General features: G+C 42.8%; 1 protein-coding gene and 1 long non-coding RNA gene across 3 annotated transcripts in view; one reads left to right on the plus strand and one right to left on the minus strand.

The window, feature by feature from the left end:
• Positions 1 to 5,707: 5,707 nt before the first annotated feature.
• Positions 5,708 to 21,234, plus strand: LOC142102163 (galectin-4-like). The gene is made up of 9 exons (XM_075186834.1): positions 5,708 to 5,858; positions 8,800 to 8,888; positions 9,439 to 9,643; positions 17,652 to 17,786; positions 19,085 to 19,120; positions 19,204 to 19,233; positions 19,316 to 19,404; positions 20,522 to 20,687; positions 20,948 to 21,234. Exons 1-9 carry the CDS (start codon positions 5,814 to 5,816, stop codon positions 21,092 to 21,094), a joined length of 942 nt encoding a protein of 313 aa, XP_075042935.1. The 5' UTR covers positions 5,708 to 5,813; the 3' UTR covers positions 21,095 to 21,234.
• The window catches only part of LOC142102164 (uncharacterized), a 57,177-nt gene continuing 43,040 nt past the window's right edge, over positions 7,109 to 21,245 (minus strand). For both annotated transcript variants that reach the window (XR_012679220.1, XR_012679221.1), the window contains exon 3: positions 7,109 to 8,235. This is a non-coding gene — a long non-coding RNA (uncharacterized LOC142102164). The remainder of the gene's footprint in view (positions 8,236 to 21,245) is intronic.

Raw genomic sequence — 21,245 nt, forward strand, 5'->3', positions numbered from 1 at the left:
GGTGTACACAGCACGTAGGTCACTCAATCAGTGATCAAAGTGGAAAGTTCTAATGGAATCTGATCGTTTTACAATTAATTCAGCAGGAGAATTGGACAACTAGACAGCAGTATGTGCACAAATATTTACACAGACAATACATATATCCAGGTAAAGGAACTTTGTTTTTAATTATTCATTGAAGCTCTCACATATTTTACTAGTGCTGGACAGAGTCATGAAGAAAGTGGTGGAGAGTAGGAAGAGAGGTGTACAAAGGGTATTTCATTACAGGCTGGAAGGCTTGAATTTTGCAGATGATATTTGCATTCTCTCACAACAATACTGAGATATGGAGTAGACGTTTGCTCGGTTACATACGGGGTTGAGCCATGTCTGGTGAGAAGTATAGAGCTGAGCCTTTTCTGGTACCTAGCATAATGATGATTGAGCCATATCCAGTGGAACCTGCTGTGCCTGCAGGTGCCAGGTATAATATCCTGAGCCATATCCGGTGCCAAGCAGTGGTAGAAGCGGGCTGGTGTACAGTGGTATGTCATACCGCCACTTCTCCTACTGCCTTCATTGTAAAACGATCAGATTTCATTCAGTGACATTTTCTATACTGCCGCTTCTAAATGTCCACTTCGACCACTGGTGTCAGATATAAAATGCTCACATATCTGGTGCAAAGACTATAGGATATACATTGTAGAAAATTGAGCCATATCTGATGCAAATATTACAAAGCTGAACCATATTTGATGCCAAGACAAATATTCTGAATAAATCCATGCAAACAAGGGAGAGGATTCCTGTGAGGTAGCAATGTGCCACAGTGCCACCCATTATATACCCAGACTATACACTCTGCAGCGCGTTCAACACTTTTAGTAAACATGGCCGCTTGAACAGCTGTAAACTTTGAACTCTATATTGAATGCGGTGCCAGTACCTATAGACACTTTCGCCGAATGCTTGATGGACCAGCAACACCACTTGTGTCTGTGAAGTATTTATAAAAATGTCAATATTTATAGACATTCGATTACAAATAGCGACCGCAGCTTAAACTGAACATGACACAGCCACAAATTAAAGCTACTGTGTGTATCTACCTCAAACAAAACCAGATATAGCCTCCTGTAGTTTTATATCAGAGACCGATTATTAATAACACAACAAGTAACACTTATCAAACAGAATAATAGCAGGATATATTATTTCTAAGTAAAGTAATAATTTATCTTTGTTATTATCCTTTACTTATATTGCACCAACATATTCAGTTCCTGACCCACTGGAATTTACAGTCTGATTTACTTACATGCAAACAGCAAGGCCAATTTAATCAGAAGCAAATTAACCTGTTAGTATGTTTGGAAGGCATGCAGAACACCCAGAGGAAACCCGCACTAACGCCAGAGGAATACACAAACTTCACCCAGATAGCAACCTGGTTACAATCAAACCCAAATGCCAGCACTAAAAGTGACAGTGCAATCCCATTATGCTGCCTATATTGAATATGCATTTGTTTTATGCAGTGTATATAGGAGGCAGGCAGGCAGGCAAGGGGTTACCTGGCTCCACGCTAATAGACAGGCAAGTACTTGTCCTGTACAAAACCGCATGAAAGGAGACATTCCTGAACACTTACACATTGCATTGAGCTGCAAGGACCCACCTTATTGAGCAAACTATCCAAAAACGACTCAGAATTAGAGGGTCAACAGATTCTGAATGCTTGGGGCTGAACGGTAAAATCTAATAGAAAAATCAACAAGAAATCTCAATTAGAAGCAGATTCATGCAAGCAAGATTGCAAGGGGTGGAGGAGGCACATTTTGTGGCGTTCCCTGTTTAGTGAGGGGCTGCAGAGCAGTTTCCTCTACTCAAAATAAGTTTAAAGTCAAACCACTAACCCTATAACTGCCTTCTCGGTACTCAGGGAGCCAGCGTGTTAATATAGAGCCGTTCTATACTTACAATGAGACGCCTTTTGCCTCCCAGGCAGGTATTTTTAGCACACCTCGTCAATAATTTAGGATATAAGTGTAAACTAACGCAGCAGTATTTTAGTAGAAAATGGAAAGGCTGAAATAAATGACAGGAGTGGTCCTAAGCGGTACTAAGATGGACTTTTCACTGTTTCCACCAATCCCGCAAAAAAAAGTTGCAAAATAATTTTCAGGGGGTAGTTCGAAAAGGCAAGATGTCCCATTAGGCACATGTATTGCACCTTCATAAATTACCTTTAAAGTCTCTCTAGTTGGGACCCAGTAGCCACTGCTTACTAAACATTAACTATACCCTGCTGTAATATTTATTAATCAATTGTATCCAAATCACTATCATATATCATATTAAACTGAATTTGCCTCCATAGATTCATATTCCCTTTTTCAACAACATTACAAACTGGCCATATGTCATGTTAAGAAAAGTATTTAATGTCAGGGAAATTAACCTTTTCATTTGTCTCTGCCTTTTGTGTTTTTAACAAGCAGCTCCTCCCATCATCAGCCATTCATATAGCGCTACTAATTCCGCAGCACTGTACAGAGCACTCTGAGCAGCCAAGCTTGGACTGGCAATTAAGCATGAGATCTACCAGTGAGCCTTAAGCCTAGGTGCAAGGCTATATCCACAGTTTACACTGCCTAAGGCATTATGAGTAAAAATAATACTGTATGCTCCGCTTTCCTCCCACACTCCAAAAACATACAGGTAGGTTAATTGGCTGCTGACAAAATTAACCCTAGTCTGTATGTGCAATATGTAATTTAGAATGTAGTTCCATTTGGGCAAGAACCGATGTGAATAATAGATATTCTCTGTGCAGCGCTGCAGAATTGGTGGCGCTATATAAATAACGATGAAGATGATAATACCAATACTCCAAATCTTTATGCCCCGGCGGCAGCTATAACACCGCTTCTCTTTTCCAGTGCTCCCCCCAAACCCTTTCAGTCCCCAGTACAACCAGTCACCACATTCTGCAATAATTGGCTGCAGAAAGAAGCACAGATTGACTCAACAATCACCTGTGCTTCCTCCTGCATTCACTGGTTATTATTTTGTTATTAGGTGACTGGAGTTAGGGGCAGGTCCCTCTCTTGCTCCTGTTCTACTAGCACTGTCACTGTGCTCTTAGATGATTGCAAGAGGAAGCGCAGGTGATTGGATTGTCACACCCACTTCTTCCTTCAATCGATTATTGCAGAGCATAGTGACCTGACGTAACAGGGGAGTGAGAGGAAATAGGCTAGCAGTATGAGAACCTGATATCAGCAGCCCCTAGAAATGTGCCTTCTGAGACAACCTTTTTATATCACCTTATGTCTGACACAGCAAAAAAACAAAAGAACAATGGATTACCGTATTGACCTTTTAAAACTAGGGTGGCCTATTGATTTAGGGAATAGCCTCAGCAAAGTAGAGGCTTGTGTAGAGACTTGTGGCAAGGCATGGGATCCTATATATGGATTTTTTGATGGTGTCCCTGTAAAACTGGATTTATTGGCATGCCCTCTATAACCCAGTCCAACGGCCACTCCTCCCGAGAGGCAAGTCAGAATTTTCAGAAACAAGGTTCTCACCTTCTTTCCTGGGGAAGAATGATGAACGAGCATGTCCTAGAACACTCCTTTCCCCAACTTTCTTGTCACTTCAGTCACCGATCACTCACTACTGGAGCAAACTGACAATGTGAGAGAAGCAGGGACAGGAAAAGTATTGGAGATGTCTGATAGTGTTAGAGAAGCAGGGACAGGATAAATATTGGAGATGACTGACAGTGTGAGAGAAGCAGGGATAGGAGAAGTATTGGAGATGACTGACAATGTGAGAGAAGCAGGGACAGGAGAAGTATTGGAGATGACTGATGGTGTGAGAGAAGCAGGGACAGGAAAAGTATTGGAGATGACTGACAGTGTGAGAGAAGCAGGGACAGGAGAAGTATTGGAGATGACTGATAGTGTGAGAGAAGCAGGGACAGGAGAAGTATTGGAGATGACTGACAGTGTGAGAGAAGCAGGGACAGGAGAAGTATTGGAGATGACTGACAGTGTGAGAGAAGTAGGGACAGGAGACGTATTGGAGACGACTGACAGTGTGAGAGAAGCAGAGACAGGAGAAGTATTGGAGATGACGGACAGTGTGAGAGAAGCAGGGACAGGAGAAGTATTGAAGATGACTGACAGTGTGAGAGAAGCAGGGACAGGCGAAGTATTGGAGATAACTGACAGTGTGAGAGAAGCAGGGACAGGAGAAGTATTGGAGATGACTGACAGTGTGAGAGAAGTAGGGACAGGAGAAGTATTGGAGACAACTGATATTGTGAGAGAAGCGGGGACAGGAGAAGTATTGGAGACGACTGACAGTGTGACAGAAGCAGGGACAGGAGAAGTAGTGGAGATGAATGACAGTGTGAGAGAAGTAGGGATAGGAGACATATTGGAGATGACTGACAGTGTGAGAGAAGCAGAGACAGGAGAAGTATTGGAGATGATGGACAGTGTGAGAGAAGCAGGGACAGGAGAAGTATTGGAGACAACTGATATTGTGAGAGAAGCGGGGACAGGAGAAGTATTGGAGACAACTGACAGTGTGACAGAAGCAGGGACAGGAGAAGTAGTGGAGATGACTGACAGTGTGAGAGAAGTAGGGACAGGAGACGTATTGGAGACGACTGACAGTGTGAGAGAAGCAGGGACAGGAGAAGTATTGGAGACAACTGATATTGTGAGAGAAGCGGGGACAGGAGAAGTATTGGAGACGACTGACAGTGTGACAGAAGCAGGGACAGGAGAAGTAGTGGAGATGAATGACAGTGTGAGAGAAGTAGGGACAGGAGACATATTGGAGATGACTGACAGTGTGAGAGAAGCAGAGACAGCAGAAGTATTGGAGATGACGGACAGTGTGAGAGAAGCAGGGACAGGAGAAGTATTGAAGATGACTGACAGTGTGAGAGAAGCAGGGACAGGAGAAGTATTGGAGATGACTGACAGTGTGAGTGAAGCAGGGACAGGAGAAGTATTGGAGATGACTGACAGTGTGAGAGAAGTAGGGACAGGAGAAGTATTGGAGACAACTGATATTGTGAGAGAAGCGGGGACAGGAGAAGTATTGGAGACGACTGACATTCTCCTGTCATTGTGCCAGTCACCAGGCTCCCTCAAGCAGTGGGCAACTAGGGGTTGGGGCAACAGTGTACAAGGAACACCCCCAGCCCTACACCGCGAGCAGTTCAAAAAGCATGCTGGCTATTTCTAGTACTAAGGGACAAGAAATGATAATAAAAATGGATGCCATAACAATACAAACATTACAAATTCCCTTTTTTTTCCCAGAAATGTTTCACCCACCCTTTTACTTTTTATTTTTCTCCGAATTCTTTGCTGGAAGCTCCTGATGCCAGTGATTTCCTAAAATGGAAAGAGAATATATTTCACTTTCGAAAAGTGTGATGTCGCTGTCAGTGTAGCACGACAAAGAAGTGAAATGTTAATTATGTTTCACCACATGGTAAATCCCAAAATGTAATGTGTTGGATATAGTATACACTTTCATTGTGATTAGGCGAGTGTTTACTAGCTACAATATTTTGTTTATCTACCCACCCCGTCTTCTGCTTATCCCCCCCCCCTCTGTCTGACTAACTTGCAGTAGGCGTCTCTCCAGGATACTGGATCTCCGCATGAAGTGGATTTACCAGTTTTCTAAAACATACTGGACAGATCTGCCCTGCCCCTTCTCGTTCAGGCTATAAAGCATCTCTCATCCCCAAGAGAAAACTCTACACTGAGAAATTCTTTCTGCCACCAAATATGGCGTTTGTACCTGCTCCTAACTACCAATGTGCCTATAATCCTGTGAGTACTACCTAACTAGCTGCTTTATTTCATTTTAACTGAATCTACACTCCTGTACTTTGTCTAGATTAATGCATGTATCATTATTATCAACCTCATTGGTTATGGGACATTTTCTGGATCAATAAGATGTTCCCTTGATAAAAGTGTTTAAAATTTCCCCAAATATACTTTAAAGGTTTGATCAGGTTGTAATTTCTACAGTGCAAACTTAGAGTTAGGGTGGATTGAGCCCCCTACCTGTTGCTAGCTATTTTGGGTGTGTCTCACGTCTGTTCATGAGATTCATTAACACATATTTGAGATGTTGGGACAAGTCTGTAAAGAAAAAAAGCCCATATCTAGTACAGGAGAGTTTTCATAGTAAATTAACCACTTTGTGCCGAGAACAGTGTTACTGATGAATCTATAGTACAAATGTCTATGCCATTATATATAAATTTACTTGTTAAATTTACATCTAAAAGACCCCATGGGCATCTCTGAAAATAGTGCTTGGTAAAAATGTTTTATCTGTGAGTCTTGAGAGTGGGCAGCAGCAGGGAAATAATTGCCAGCGTACAGTGTTTTGGAGAGGAATGGCGTTATCCAGAAGACGTGCCCTGGCACAGCCTCACCCAGCCAGTCACTATTTACTGTAAGCACCATCAGACTGCCAACACTCCTTGGGGCCTTTCTGTGCTAGTCATAGGCACTCAAATAACTAGTATTATGTTACTTTGACCACACACAGGCCTGACACAATATTTGTAGGTCCTGTACTGCTCCATTTACATCCACACTGTAAGAGGAAGCGGTTTCTGTGGCAGTGTAGAAAATTCCAACAAGTGGAGTGTGTCAGAAAGGGGTGTAAGCCACTGTGCTGGCATCTTTGGCCCAAGTCACCGCCTTCCAGCACCTGGAATCCAGGGGGTTCTCTATCATCTAATTGTTGCCTCATAATGATGAATGGTAACTTTCCAGCCATCTCTAATCCTTACCACCGTTGTTGTAATTTCCATCCATTCTAAATGCTGAAGAACTTTGTGAACTTTTGTTTTGAATGAAATGGTCACAATGCACCCAAAGGGTTAATTTTGTTACTATGTAATCTGCCCAACATCAGCGAGTTTGGAATTACTGGCGCCAATAGCTTTTTATTCGCAGAGGAATTGAAACCATCTCTCTTCCACTAAAGATAACCGTTTTTTTGGTACTAATAAAGTTAAGTAGGGAGTGTCTTTACAAAACTGTCACTGGGTGTTGTTAATCCTTTCTGGTTTATTGTAATACTCACAGTTTCTTATGTTCCAAGACACAAACCTCAGAAACCATTTTCAGATATAAATGATTATAAAACACAACTTATTATACTATACTATACTATACTATACTATACAAACACAGCAGTCTCCTAAAACCTTTAATAATACATAAGGTGGCAGGAATGATGAACTTTGCCACACAGACATTTTGCAAGAGGTTATTTTATCTATACATCAGACAGAAGGAAAGGGGAATATAAAAGACTCTGCAAGAGAAATAACAGCACTGGTCAGTCTCCCGAATGTGAGTATTACAGAATGTTCCAGCCAGGTACTAGAGGAAGAAGGGAAGGTCAGGGTGTGTCAGCATTATCCCGCACTGTGGGTGGAATGTAGACAGAAAGATTATGGTATGTCACTTAAGTGAAGAGAAGATAATTCATCAATTGTGCAGGGGATTCTCTATTGTGAATGACGTGTTTACTGGATGGAGCAATCTCTGAGTACACTTTTATACACTACTATGAGACGCACACAATTCTGAAATGTGGACGTATTGTACAGTGCAATGTGTATAATTTCAGGACATTGTAAGGGACAGTGTCGGACTGGTTGCTATTTATATTAAATAAATAGCAACCTTTATATCTTTAAGTACTCTTATGAGCATGGGTGTGTTACTTTATGTTGCCTTTAAGCAATATGTTTAACATGGAAGATTCTGAAAACTCCTCACAGTATTGCTCAGCATTTAAAAACCATTCAGTGGGCAGCACGGTGGCTTAGTGGTTAGCAATTCTTCCTGACAGCACTGGGGTCATAAGTTTGATTCCTGACCATGGCTTAATCTGTGTGGAGTTTGTATGTTCTCCCTGTGTTTGCTTGGGCTTCCTCCGGGTGCTCCGGTTTCCTCCCACACTCCAAAAACATACTGGTAGGTTAATTGGCTGCTATCAAACTTGACCCTGCCTCTCTGTATGTCTGTCTGTGTGAGTGTATGTCTATATTAGGGAATTTAGACTGTAAGCTCCAATGGGGCAGGGACTGATGTAAATGAGTTCTCTGTACAGCGCCTCTGTTTGGCCCTGCTCTTCTTGGGCCTCCGTCTGCCCCTCCTCACCCTCCTAGCTGTCCTGTGAAACACACACACAGAATAGTTGTGTTAGTTTTATTAGATTTGAAATCAGTATACCTACAAAGCTCTAAGACACACTTATGTTCAATGTATTTATTTAGTAGACAATGGATGAGATTAATAATGGAGCTTAGCAAGGGGAGCTCTCAGGTCACATGACTGTGTCACAACCAGGAACACATGAACAACATTTTCACCTCCTTAACTTCCAGAAATGGCTCGTCCAATCATCTTCCAGCCTGTACAGAGCTTTTTCTATGTACAACTTCTGAAGGCTGGGAGTATAGAGATTCATGGGAGCTGACAGGGCTGAGTATCTCCCAAATTGTTGGGCATGGTATTCCCATGTCTATAATTTTTGAGAGAGGAGAAGTAAGGTAGTAATATAAATAATAATTTTGTCACAAAAACAATGTAATATTGTATATAATTTCTGATTAAGGTCTCCAATGAACAAACTTTTAACAGGCTTAGCCAGAAAAAATTGAGATTCTGTGCAAAATAACAACATGGTAACCCTACTTCTGACACCATTCAGTAACCCTGTCTTTGTCCATTGCAGCCTATCCCGTATACTACTCTGATCGCCGGTGGTCTGCGTCCGGGAATGGCTGTATGCATACAGGCCATCCTTCCCAGTAAATGTAATAGGTATCCAATCATGCAATTTTCTGTCCATGCTAAACTGAAATGTATGTCCACTTTATTACCTTTTATCTTAAGTCTACTTGCGGGCTGAACCAATATTCACAAGAATGCAGCCTGTGAACTCCGTAGTAACCTTGTTCCTTAGCGATGTCACAAGTACCTAGAAGATTCACAGGCTGGGTGCTCTTTCTTCTCATATCTTCTCATTGTCCTTCTTCTTCCTATCGTCTCATCTGTTTACCTGGAACAAGTTCTCAAACTGCTCCATCCAAGCTTTTCATTTGTCCATACCAAATTCTGCATTATTCTGTGTGGTGTGATTTGTCTGGTTTACCCACCAGACAATTGCCACCATAAGCCATGGCCTTGTCTTATCCTAAATCAAACATGGTCCAATTCTTTCTCTCTCCTGCATCTCTGACTTGACCTCATCCACTTTCATTACCTCATGATGCTTTTAATCTGTCTTCTGTTTTCTTTATCTTCATTTGTTACTCGCAAGATGTTCTTGTTCCCCACATAAACATTGTCATACGTCACTTACATTTACTAGGTTTGCCATCAACTTTGCAACTGGTGAGGATGAGAGTTCGGACATCGCCTTGCACATGAATGCCCGGTATGATGGCCGTGACCGTGTTGTGTTTAACACCCGGCAAGGTGATGTTTGGGGAGAGGAAGAAATGAAGAAAGAGATGCCCTTTAAATCTGGAAAACCTTTTGTAGCTATGTTTGAGGTCACGCCAAACAACTACCTGGTAAGCCGGACTTATGTATCATGCTTGATAATTGTTCTGAAAATGCTTAGTTTTCAATGTTTATTTGCTTTTGTTTTTTAATAATAATAATAATAATAATAATAATAATAATAATAATAAGAATAACTGTTTGCAAGCATCCCTGAACCAGGTAACCATGTCCAGGGGAGGGCTAGCAAATATTAGCCAGGGGGACAAGACTCGTCTCAGCAGCCTATTAGGAATATTTTAAAGGAAAAAAAAAATACAGGTGACCCAGTCCAAGGTAGCCCACTATGGGTCCGGCCCAGGGGGCAGGTGCCCCCCTTACAGCTTGCCCCTGACCATGTCAACGAGTGGTATGGCTACAGAGGGCCATGGTCTATAGTAGAGATATACTAGTCAGTCCACTCTTGCGTCTATCCCAGACGCATCCTCTTTAGAGCTTTGCTGTACAAAGCGATGTATTCATTAAGCGTACTACACAGTGCGGACAGGGAGTCTTCATTGGCCAAGCAGCTCCAGTGGTATGACAGCCATTGACCAATCAAAACCATAAAATGTTTGGCAGCATAACTCATTCTATTCACAAATACAGTTGTCTTTTCAAAGGTCAATCGCTAATTACCCTTTGGAAACTTTAACATAATAATCATAGGGGATACCATGCAGCCCTGCCATTAAGTACTGCCTGTTCTCCTTTTTAACCCTTTCAGTGCCAGATGTTTGAATTGATGTGGTCATTGCCCAGGCTGCATGGCTTCTTGCAGGAATAACTTTATTTAATAATATTTTTTTTTCCTCCACCAGACTGAAATTTTTTTAAGACAATAAAGGGTGAATTTTTTTTTGTGAACATAATATACACATGAGTACAGATAAGTAAGTTGGCAAAACCTATTACAAGTACGGGCATAAAGAAAGGTATATTCCTGTGCTGGGTTATTGGGGAAACATACAGTAGAGAGAGGAAGGGAAAAATATGCAAGAATAGAAGAGGAAAAAACCATAGGAAGGAGTAAACTACTAGCGAATAGGGGAATATTAGGCTTGATGGAAAGGGTGAAGATATTAAGGATAAAAACAACTTTAAAGCATCTGTGGATCAATTATAATACATATAAATTATAATAAAAAAAAATGCACCATCTATCAAAATCATAAACAATATATCGGCACCATACAACATTTATATGTCACATTAGATCCTGCAAGCCTGCATAAAATCTACAAATCTACTAAACTCTGTACTCTATAGAGTGAATATAATCTAAATGACCATGGACTTCCTTAATCAAATGGTTTTGAATTCTGCAGTCTGTCCGCAGCTACACAACGAACCTCAGGGGGTAAATTATCGAGCTGCGGGTTTGAAGAAATGGAGATTCTAGGGGGTGTGGCTTTGCGTCCGAACGGCATGGCCGCACTGCCTGTGAGCTCCGGGCAAAAACTCTAAAACACAGTGTATATCGGGGATCTGGGGTTCCCCCCAGCCACAAACCTTACTTGCAGTGAAAGCGCTAGGTGCTCAGACGGTGGACGTGGACCGGCAAGGCGGGGATCTGTCCTGTAATCCAGGGGAGCTGAAGAGTGGAGCGCCCCCAGGGCTCAGGCGGCCAGACATCCAAGTGGTGTGCGGAGGAGCGGCTTTCTCCTCCAGCGCACATATCGCCAAGGTGCTGTTTCCTCTTCTTTTTTTTTTTTGGTGCCTCCTCCGTGGCTGCTGTGTCAGGTGGCTGCCGCGATGATTGGCCGTAAGTCCCAGGGTGCCATAGCCACCTTCTCTTCCGGGAGGTCTCTGCGGGGTCTGCTGGGAATTGACCTGACGCGGAGGAAGGAGCAGCGGCGCTGTGGAGGTGAGGTGACTTGCCTCTATTCATATTCATACACAGTCAGCTCTGCATTCACAAAGCCCCTACTCTACACAACCAAACCTGTCAGGGCTCATCAGCCAGAGTGTCTTGCCAGCCTGCTTTCATCTTTGAGCTTGAAGTTGATCACATTTAACAAGGGGACCACCCAACATAGCTGCTTATAGATCTCAATATTAAGCCTGCTAAAGAGGTACCACTGGTGCCTGCATAAAAGTCTATACAACAGCCACTGGTTTTCTGCATTTAACAAACAGTGTATGCTGCCATCTAGTGGTCGCCCTCCATATTACTGTGAAACAGCTCTCATCGAATTAAGCCTTTATTAGATCCACTAAGAGTTCGCTCTTTGGGGCGTGATGTGATAGCCATCTGTGTCGGACCCCCTCCAAACGTGCCTGCATATAACCAGGGAAATAATAACAACCAATAACTTCTCTCCACCTGGTAGCGGTTGTCATACTTCAGTTCATCAACATACACTATCTGCTATCAACACTGTGCGGTGACCCCGTCTGCCGAGTGAGGCTCTGGCCGTGAACTCTCTCGCAATGTGGGAATCCCCACGTTCCCCTACAACGTCTCCGCCATACGAAATGTTGATGTTTGGGTGCTAATCATGCCTTCCTATTCCCCTTGGTCCTGAACACCTACAGCGAAACAACCAATCTCTCCTCCCCACTACTTCTGTAAACGGTTGAACCCCTTTTCTACCAAGATGCCTAGGGGGGAAAAAAGACCCCAGGAGGAGATCTCCTACCCTACCTCTCCAAACAGAAAACTCCTGCCAGATCCAGTGACCATTCTGACTCGGACCCTGACACTGAGGATTCTGCTCCAATGACTTTCTAGCCCTCCTTAAATAGCTGAAAGATGTCAAAGCCTCGGTCCAAGCCCTCCACTCACTAAAATCAGACATCGCTGAAATAGGCGGCAGAACCGATCATCTTGAACACAGAGTGGAAGAGGTGGTGGCCCACCAACAATCAGTCGGAACGGAGCTCCACCAAATCCACCAAGACATCGCCCAATTACAAGAAGGACAAGAAGACCAAGATAATCGAGCACGTCGCAACAATATGAGAATCAGTGGGATACCGGAACTGATTGAATCCGCCCACTTGGAGCTTTACCTCAAAAGACTTTTTACTCAGCTCTCCCCTTCGAATCCCGAGGAGCTCCTTCTTCTAGATAGAGCCCATCAGGCGCTGAGACCTCGCTCCCAAGATCCGTCCCAACCTAGAGATGTCATTCTTAGAATGCACTACTTCACGGCGAAAGAAGACATCATGAGGGAAGTCCGCCGCCTACAATCCATCACCTTTGACAACGTTAGTCTTCAAATTTTTCAAGACCTTTCCCCACTCACCCTAGCCAAAAGATGGGACTTCAAACCTATTACTACTCTTCTCCGCCAACGACAAATAAAATACCGCTGGGGATTCCCCTTTCGCATTCTGATTTGGCATCAGGGTTCGATGCTCATGGCTAGAACTCTCTCTGAAGCTCAGTCACTGCTTCCGAAACTGGGAATTACTACTGATCTTCTAACCCCCTCTGAATCATCTCCTCTTCCCCAGAAAGCATCAAGACCTTCGTCCCGTCAAGCTCCCAGTACCGGGTGGACCACCGTACCGGTTTCATCTCCACCACCTGTCGAGACTTCTGGGACTTGATTTTCTCTGCCATGTTTTGTTTCTCTGTACTCCAAATGTTTTGTTTTGTCTTTTTATATGCTCTTCTCCTTGCTATTCTTTTCCTCCTTGGAGGTCCGGACTAAATGTCACATGTTGGGGAGTGTCCAAGTAAAATTCTGGGTCTCCACCTTTGGAGGGACCCTTCCAATTCATGTGCTTTGTGGCTCCATAATGCCTTATGTTCACTGGTAGTTCTGTTTCATAACAATTCTGCTGGGTGCTCCTGTGTCACAGCCCCTCACCACATGTGCTATTTGATTGTCCTCGTTGACACCTTCCTACTCTCCCGGCATCACTCACCCACCTGACCTACTTCGAGTGGGAGCTGTCGCACAGGACCACCCGACTATTTATTAACCTTTGTTTTATTGCATTATCAGATTATGCCAATTTACCTTGTTCAATCTTAAAATACATGGCTATACTGTTTTTGCTCTGTTTATTACACTAGACTGTCCCACATCGGAACACCACCTAATACCACCATACTTACCCCCCTTGTATTGTTTTACATGCTGCTTCCCTTACAATCATACCAATATGTTAGCCTTACCTATTGTTATTTGGGTGTCCGCGGATCCTATCAGTCTTTTTCCTCCTTGGGGGTTGGTGACCGCTCGACCTGGTCCCCTATACCATACTGCATTGTGTTCTCTGTTAGATCTACTTTTAACATTTTTGCGGGGTGTTCCTGTGGTGCAGCTTCCCCTTATGGAACCCACTTGATTGCCCATGCTGATATTTACTTAGTTACTCTGCATCATTCTATTACCTAACCTGTTTCGGTTGGGGGTTGTTGCATGGGACCACCCGACTACTTATTAATGTTACCTTTATCGTAGAACCACTTGTTACTAGTTTATACTGTTTTATTATAAAATGTCTGTTTACATTGTTTTGTTTTGCTCCACATTCCTATTTTCCTCTATACCTGCGCCCTCTCTCCTCTACCCCTATTACCCCTCCCCTCCTTTATCTCATCTCACCTCAACTCAAACCGCCTACAATATTCCCAATTCTCACCATTCCTGCCTCCCTCCCAGGTTGCTTCACCCATTATCCGCACCTAATCCCACCATAGAAACTCCTAGTTCAGATACCCCAAGGGACCACAACCTCCTGATCCATCCTTTTGGATCTACGCAATGCGTCTATTGGATTCCTCGCCACGTTTCCCTGGAGCTTTTAGCTCCTTTGCTGACCTATGTACTCCCCCAGTACATAGTAACCTCTTCCTATGTCGGCACCACTGGTCCCGGCCCTTTTTGCCGTGTGACCCACTTCCTGCCCTCCCGCCCCTTTCCCTCTCACCAACTCCTCCCCTTCTTCAACCGACCACATGGTACATCCACATTTAATCTCCTCGCTCACCTTCTCAAACCCTTCCCCCCCACTATTCGGCCACACTGTACCATGCCCTCTCCTGATCTTTTTCCTCCTCGCTGCACATGGGTCTTAGAGTCCTCTCATTTAATGTTAAAGGGCTGAATAGCCCTCAGAAAAGGGGTAAGCTTTTCACTACCCTCAAACTCTATTCGGGTGATATAATTTTCCTACAAGAAACACATTTCCAAAATAATTCCCATCCCGAACTCCGCTCAAAAGCATACCCTGATACACACCATGCATGCGATCACACAACCAAAAAACGAGGAGTTACAATCTTATTTGCCCGCCATCTCTCCTTCAAACGCATTGATTCTCTCGCAGACAAAGAGGGTAGGTACCTTATCTTAGTAGGCAAAATTAATAATAAACTTTGCACCCTGGTTAATGTTTACGCTACCAACCAACACCAGAACCGCTTTTTTTCAAAACTAGATGTCTTAGTGTCCCACCTGCGTCAGGGGGATCTTTTCGTAGCGGGAGACTTTAATACTGTCCTGAATCATTCCTTGGACCGTTCCACCGCTGTGGCTGCACCCCCTTCCGCTTCGGACCCAATATCCTGTAAGTCGCTCCTCAGTCTCATGAAATCCCAGCTTCTTTACGACTCCTGGAGAGTGAAGGAACCTACCGCGCGTGAACATACATACTACTCTCCACCCCATCACTCTTATTCACGCATAGACATGATCCTGCTCATCCATGATTTGGCACTGAGACTCCAGACGGCTCAAATACACCCGATGATCTGGTCTGACCACTCTCCAATTTCTATAGACCTCTGCGGCTTTTCAAACCGCACCCGCCCCATGATGTGGCGCCTCAATGATTCTCTACTTCACAATGCAAATATACTTTCCCAGCTTGGGGCTCATCTCGAAGAATTCTTCAAACTCAACGACACCCCGGAGATCTCTAGGACTACTCTTTGGACGGCACATAAGGCAGTCCTAAGGGGACACTTACTCAGCATCGCCTCTAAGAAGAAAAAAGAAACTCTCACCTTGACCAACAATCTATCCCTCAAACTACAATCCCTGGAAGCCCAACACAAGGCTACTCCAGACCCTGCCACTTTAATAGCCCTCCGCGAGACCAAAGCCCAACTTGATCTCTTTTTTTCCAAACGGTCGCTAAGAGCCTTAAATGGCTCCGCCAATCCTTTTATGAAGAGGGAGACAAGGCGGACAAAATCCTAGCGGAATGGCTTCGCTCAGTCAGGACCCACAAAAATATTATTTCGATCCGGGATTCCAACAACCAACTCCACCACGACCACGCTGCTATTAGAGAAGCTTTCCAACAATACTATTCCACCCTCTATAACCTCCCAGGGCCCCCTCCTCACAGCAATCCAACGCCGCACTGATCTCAGACTTTCTTGCTACATCTAAACTCCCTAAGTTATCCCCTCAAGCCCTTCAACAGCTTAATGAAGAAATCTCATTAGAGGAAATCCAACTCGCAAAAAAGTCACAAAAAAGTGATAAATCCCCAGGCCTCGATGGCTTTACGGCACTCTACTACAAAAAAAATTTGAGCTTGCTTGCTCCCCACCTGCACTCTCTGTACAATGGTGCCCTTCAAGGGACCCCCTTCCCACCTGAAATGCTCAAAGCCAGAATTGTAGTGATCCCAAAAGACGGAAAGGATACACTTCATTGCGGCAGCTACAGACCCATCTTCCTCCTCAACCTGGACCTAAAGATATATGCTAAAATCCTGGCAAATCGCCTGAACGAATTCCTCCCATCATTGATCCACTATGACCAGGTGGGATTCATTCCGGGATGCCAGGCAAGGGAAAACACCAGAAGAGCTATTGATGTCATCACAGGACATAGGACTTTTATTTGGCACCATAGCTGAGTAAATATCTTTCAATTACAAAGGAAAACTTTTTTTCTTTACAAAAGCATGTGCTAAGAGTCAATAAATAGTCTTGGCTGTCAGGGACATCCAAAATGTATCTTAGAGCTTGTTAACATGCTCTGGTGGAGGTGCTTTCTGGAGGGAAATACACTGGAAGTGCCTCAGAGATCACTTTGTCCTTGTGTTCACAAAGTAATCGGGAGTCCTTGTCGCTCTCTGTATGTGAGCCGGATTTCTCACAATGAACCAATGCTCTAAATCATGGTCATTGACCTTGGTTCAGAGTGTGCTTTGAGAGAAGCTCAGGGACCCAAAACTAATATTTACCGAGAGGCACATATGTAAATTATACGTCTATGATACACTAGTGTTATGTTGTGTTTGAGTAGGGTCAAAGCCAGGGCCGGCGAAACACAATAAGTCCAGAAGGAGGGTGCTGCGTTAACCGAGGCGCCATGCCAGCCCACCCACACCGAAAAAATGTATCTTTTTTACAATGTTATTCCTTAGTCTCTTAGTCCCCTCGGTGCGGGGTAGCAGCGCATGCACAGTGACTGCGCAGGTGCAAATTGTCGACAGGAGGGGGCGCTGGAAATGCCAGTTTCTCCGCTAGTTAGAGCTTCTCTTTATTATTAATTTACATATCTCAATGTTTGCAGTTTTGAAGTTGGCAGTGATAGAACAATCTGTAGCCAATCAGATAACCACAATGTTCATAGCAGCACAGATTATTTCAGGTGATGAGTGTGAGTCGATTTTGTGAGAGGCAGAATCCAGTCCACTTGTGTGATCATGTTAGAGCAGGACTGCATGTGACAGGGGCAATGTCATGATATCTGGAGAGGGGAACAGAGGCAAACTGAAAGACACAGACTTTGCTAACAGAAGGAGCAGAGTCCTTTAACAGCACAAACTAATGATTTGAGGCTCCTGTTAAACTAAGGCAGGAGTGACTCACGTGAAGTGTATAAATCCAACTTGTACCTATGCTTCCTCTTCTATAGAGATTGCCAGATCCTCAGTTGTATTATGAACTGTCAGCACTGTGTTCATCTATATCTATTTGAGCCCATTCTATAAAACTGCACTGTAAATTCTTCTCTAAAGCACCCTGTTCCCTTGTAGCACTATAAAGCTCAATATATATATACACGCATTACTGTTTTTCACCCTTTTACAATCCATGTCTGTTGCCTTGTCCAGGTGTCTGCAAGCGGAGAAAGGTTCTATGAGTTTGGACACCGGATTCCCCTGTGTCAGGTACAATGGCTGCAGGTGACCGGGGATATTACAGTTCAAGCACTGAGCATCATGGGCAGTGGACCAGCTGTAAAGGGGGTAAGTAACACAGAGGAGTGGTAACTACAGGGGCTATGATGGAGATATCCTGAACTACTATAGTATAGGGGGGGGGGGTAATAAACAAATAACTGGTCATTAGAACATGCGTGAATCTGATTAGCACAGCCGATTTAAGTGAATACTTATAGGAAGATTCTAATTAAACCCTACATAGAAACATTGTATATTTCGAAACATAAGGCAGATATGACATTGAGACTTTCATATATTGTTATATACAATGACTTGGATGTCATATTTTTATTTCTTTACATATGTATAATACAATTTTCACTATCTGTTCCTACTTTCTGTTAATGTTAATATATATTTAAATACTACAGTGAAATGAAAAACTAGTAATGTTCACAGATTCACCACTGACTCACCCCACATAGAAGCTTTGATTTACACTTCTTCTATTTGCTTATACCAGTCTATTTGTTGTATAACCTTTGTGTTGATGTGTACCCCACTTAATTTCCTCCCCCTGTGTCCTCCCCCCTATTTGTAACTGTTTGCTTTCTGTACCTTTGAAATTAAAAACCTTAATAAGAACTAATGTTGAAAAAAAAATGTATAATATATGTATTGCAACAAAGTAATACATATTTCAATTTGATCATTATTTCATTTCACAAAAAAAAAGACTATAGGCCTGATGAATAAAAGAAAGTAAGGCAAAAAAATTAGTATGTTTTCTGCTGGACAAAACCATGTTATGATGCCAGGGGTGCAAAATAGTTTTATATTTTGCACATAAGTTAAATACTGGCTGTGTTTTCATATAGCACACACATACTTGATAGCTTTATTTTTACAATGAAATTTAAAGTTGATCTAGGACATGCCCTACCCCAACTATAAATCTGCCATCACATTTTAAATTTACCTCCCCTTCAAATGCAACATGGTTTTGCCCAGGTGCAAAGTTACCCTTTTTTTTTTTTTTGCTTCACTTTCCTTAATGAATCAGGTCCTGTGTGATCATCCCATATACTCGCACCATACCTGGTTTTAGAATTATGTCTAGCCAGTTTCTGCTGTCTGATTTTATAAACTCTAAAACCAACAACTCTCTAGCCAGAACTCTAAAGTGAGCTCTACTGTTTGTACTGAGCAAAATCTGAATTTATATATATATATTCATTTGCAAAATTAAACACTGACAGAATTAAGCTACATATTATTTTGCTCTAATTAGTTTCATGATAGTTTCCCATAAAAACGCTAACTATTGATACTCAAGTTCCGATGTCATGTTTGCAAAGCTAATCTGCGTGTATTTATTTCAGAATCTTGTGATGTCAGCCGCACAGGCACCGCTCCCGGTTAGTATGATTTGGTGAGAGTGACTTGTTTGTAAGTATTAACCCATTCCCATGTCTCATGCTGTTTCCTGTTTGTCATACAGCCTATGCTGGGACCCCCCTTTATAAACCCAGTAAGTACCCATCAAACATTGAACACTTGATACCTAACAGCTCAATATGCCCAACACTGAATGACCCTGTCGCTCATCCTAGGCAGTTCCGTTCCATGCAAGCATCAGAGGAGGGATGTTCCCGAAACGTACGGTTGTTGTGAAAGGCATGGTGAAATCTAATGCGAAAAGGTGAGGTGCAATGCTCTGCAAAGCTTTGTGAACAGGGCAATGTTTTGTTGAAATTAAAACACATTTCCACTATTGGTTATAAGGCCTATGCCTCGATTATGATTAAAACATTGTTTATAATTTTTGCTTTCTAGCGGATTAAAAATAAACTCAGTAGCATAATCTCAGTGCTGAGAATTGACTCGACAACAACTGGACAACATCTTTGCAACACAGTAGAAAGTTCACAGTTGTTACGTAAGGAAGTGAGACTTTGCTCAGCAGCCTTTTAGGAACATTTTAAAGGAAAAAAAAAATGCAGGTGGGCAAGTGACCCAGCCCAAAGTAGCCTACTACAAAAGACAAAATGAACATTTTTAGACATGATCTATGGAGGCAAATACGTTGTTCTGTGTAACCCTGACATCCCCTTGCTGCTGTTACCCCCTCCCCACTCCTCTGTAGAAAGCTGAAGCTGCTCCCACATCCTTGGGACAATGTCCTAATGAGATCTCTCATGCAGGACAACAAGCTGATTCTGCATGCTTTTGAGTTACTATGACATCATTGGTCCTGCCCCAGTGCATGAAGCAACCAATCCATTAATTGCATTTCTGTACTGCAGGTCTGCAAAACTGTCACTCACATCTCTCCTAGCATGGCAACCTGCAGCAAATGTTTCTTTGTTATGTTTCATTACGGTATATTTAAAAGTAGATTTGCTCTAGACATGGGCTTTCCCATATGAAGAGTGTCTGGAAGGTGCAAGCAGTGTCCTGTTGACAGTCCAATCTCCACCCCCTACAAATACTCATGAAAGTGAAATACATTTGCAGGGAGAACAATGCAGTCACATGCTAACTCAGAAGTGCCACCTCAAATACCCTCATTATAGGTTACAAAAATTAAAAATGCCCCATGAGATGCTGTAACCTTGACACACTAATTTATATGCTTCCCATACAAATGGGAGCATTTGCAAAACAATAAATGAACAAGATCACAAACCATCTGTCTTGCAAACCTGCAAATGTACAGTTCCATAAATGATCTTTAATGTATTGTTCTCTGCTGTGCAATATGTGTCCTCGATCTGGAACGACTTGTTAATTATATCTATTAACTGCTCATTCTCCAGCTTTGGTATAAATTTGAAGGCTGGATTCAGCAATGACATCATTTTTCATTTGAACCCTCGTCTTAACAAATCTACTGTGATCAGAAACCATTGTATAAATGGCGTCTGGGGAGAGGAGGAAAAGGACTTGGCCAAAAACCCTTTCAAGCAAGGAGAATACTTTGACGTGAGTTACTGGACAATTTATTTTAGAAGGGGAATGTCGGTATGATTATAGGATGTCTACAGGGTGCAGTGGTGGTCGGTTAGATTGTTGCGCTTCATGTGTATTAAAGGATGATTTCGAACAGGTGTTTGGGTTGTGTGTGTGAAGCGATTGGTCAGGTGGATATGTTTGCGTAATGGTGGTCAATCTGTCATCTGCAGTAATGAAAACTTAACAATGCTTGTGTAATAACTGTTAGTTGTCTTCCTCATCTCCTCCAGGTTTCTGTTCGCAGCGGAGTGAACAATTTTAAAGTTTTTATCAATGGAAGCCACAGCTTTAACTATGCTAGTCGAATGGCAAATATGCAGCAAGTGGACACCGTGGAGGTGGAAGGGGATGTGAAACTTCTTTTTGTACTCATCTAATTTACTCTTCTCAATCAAGTTTCCGCCTAGGAAATCTCCATGAAGATACAAGTCATCAATGACAACATTTATTAATGTTAACATACCATAAATAAGAATGTCTCTATAAATATACTGTATACCGAATCCAGCATTTCAAACCACATTTCCT

Source organism: Mixophyes fleayi, chromosome 9, assembly GCF_038048845.1.
Source record: "Mixophyes fleayi isolate aMixFle1 chromosome 9, aMixFle1.hap1, whole genome shotgun sequence".
Classification (NCBI taxonomy): Eukaryota; Metazoa; Chordata; class Amphibia; order Anura; family Limnodynastidae; genus Mixophyes; species Mixophyes fleayi.

What these genes read in the sequence shown, in the direction of transcription:
- LOC142102163 (XM_075186834.1), top strand. Translation starts at nt 5,814, where the DNA reads ATGGCGTTTGTACCTGCTCCTAACTACCAATGTGCCTATAATCCT. An exon ending in TCACGCCAAACAACTACCTG is followed by an intron (nt 9,644 to 17,651) that starts GTAAGCCGGACT and finishes TGCCTTGTCCAG; the next exon opens with GTGTCTGCAAGCGGAGAAAG. An exon ending in GACCCCCCTTTATAAACCCA is followed by an intron (nt 19,234 to 19,315) that starts GTAAGTACCCAT and finishes CGCTCATCCTAG; the next exon opens with GCAGTTCCGTTCCATGCAAG.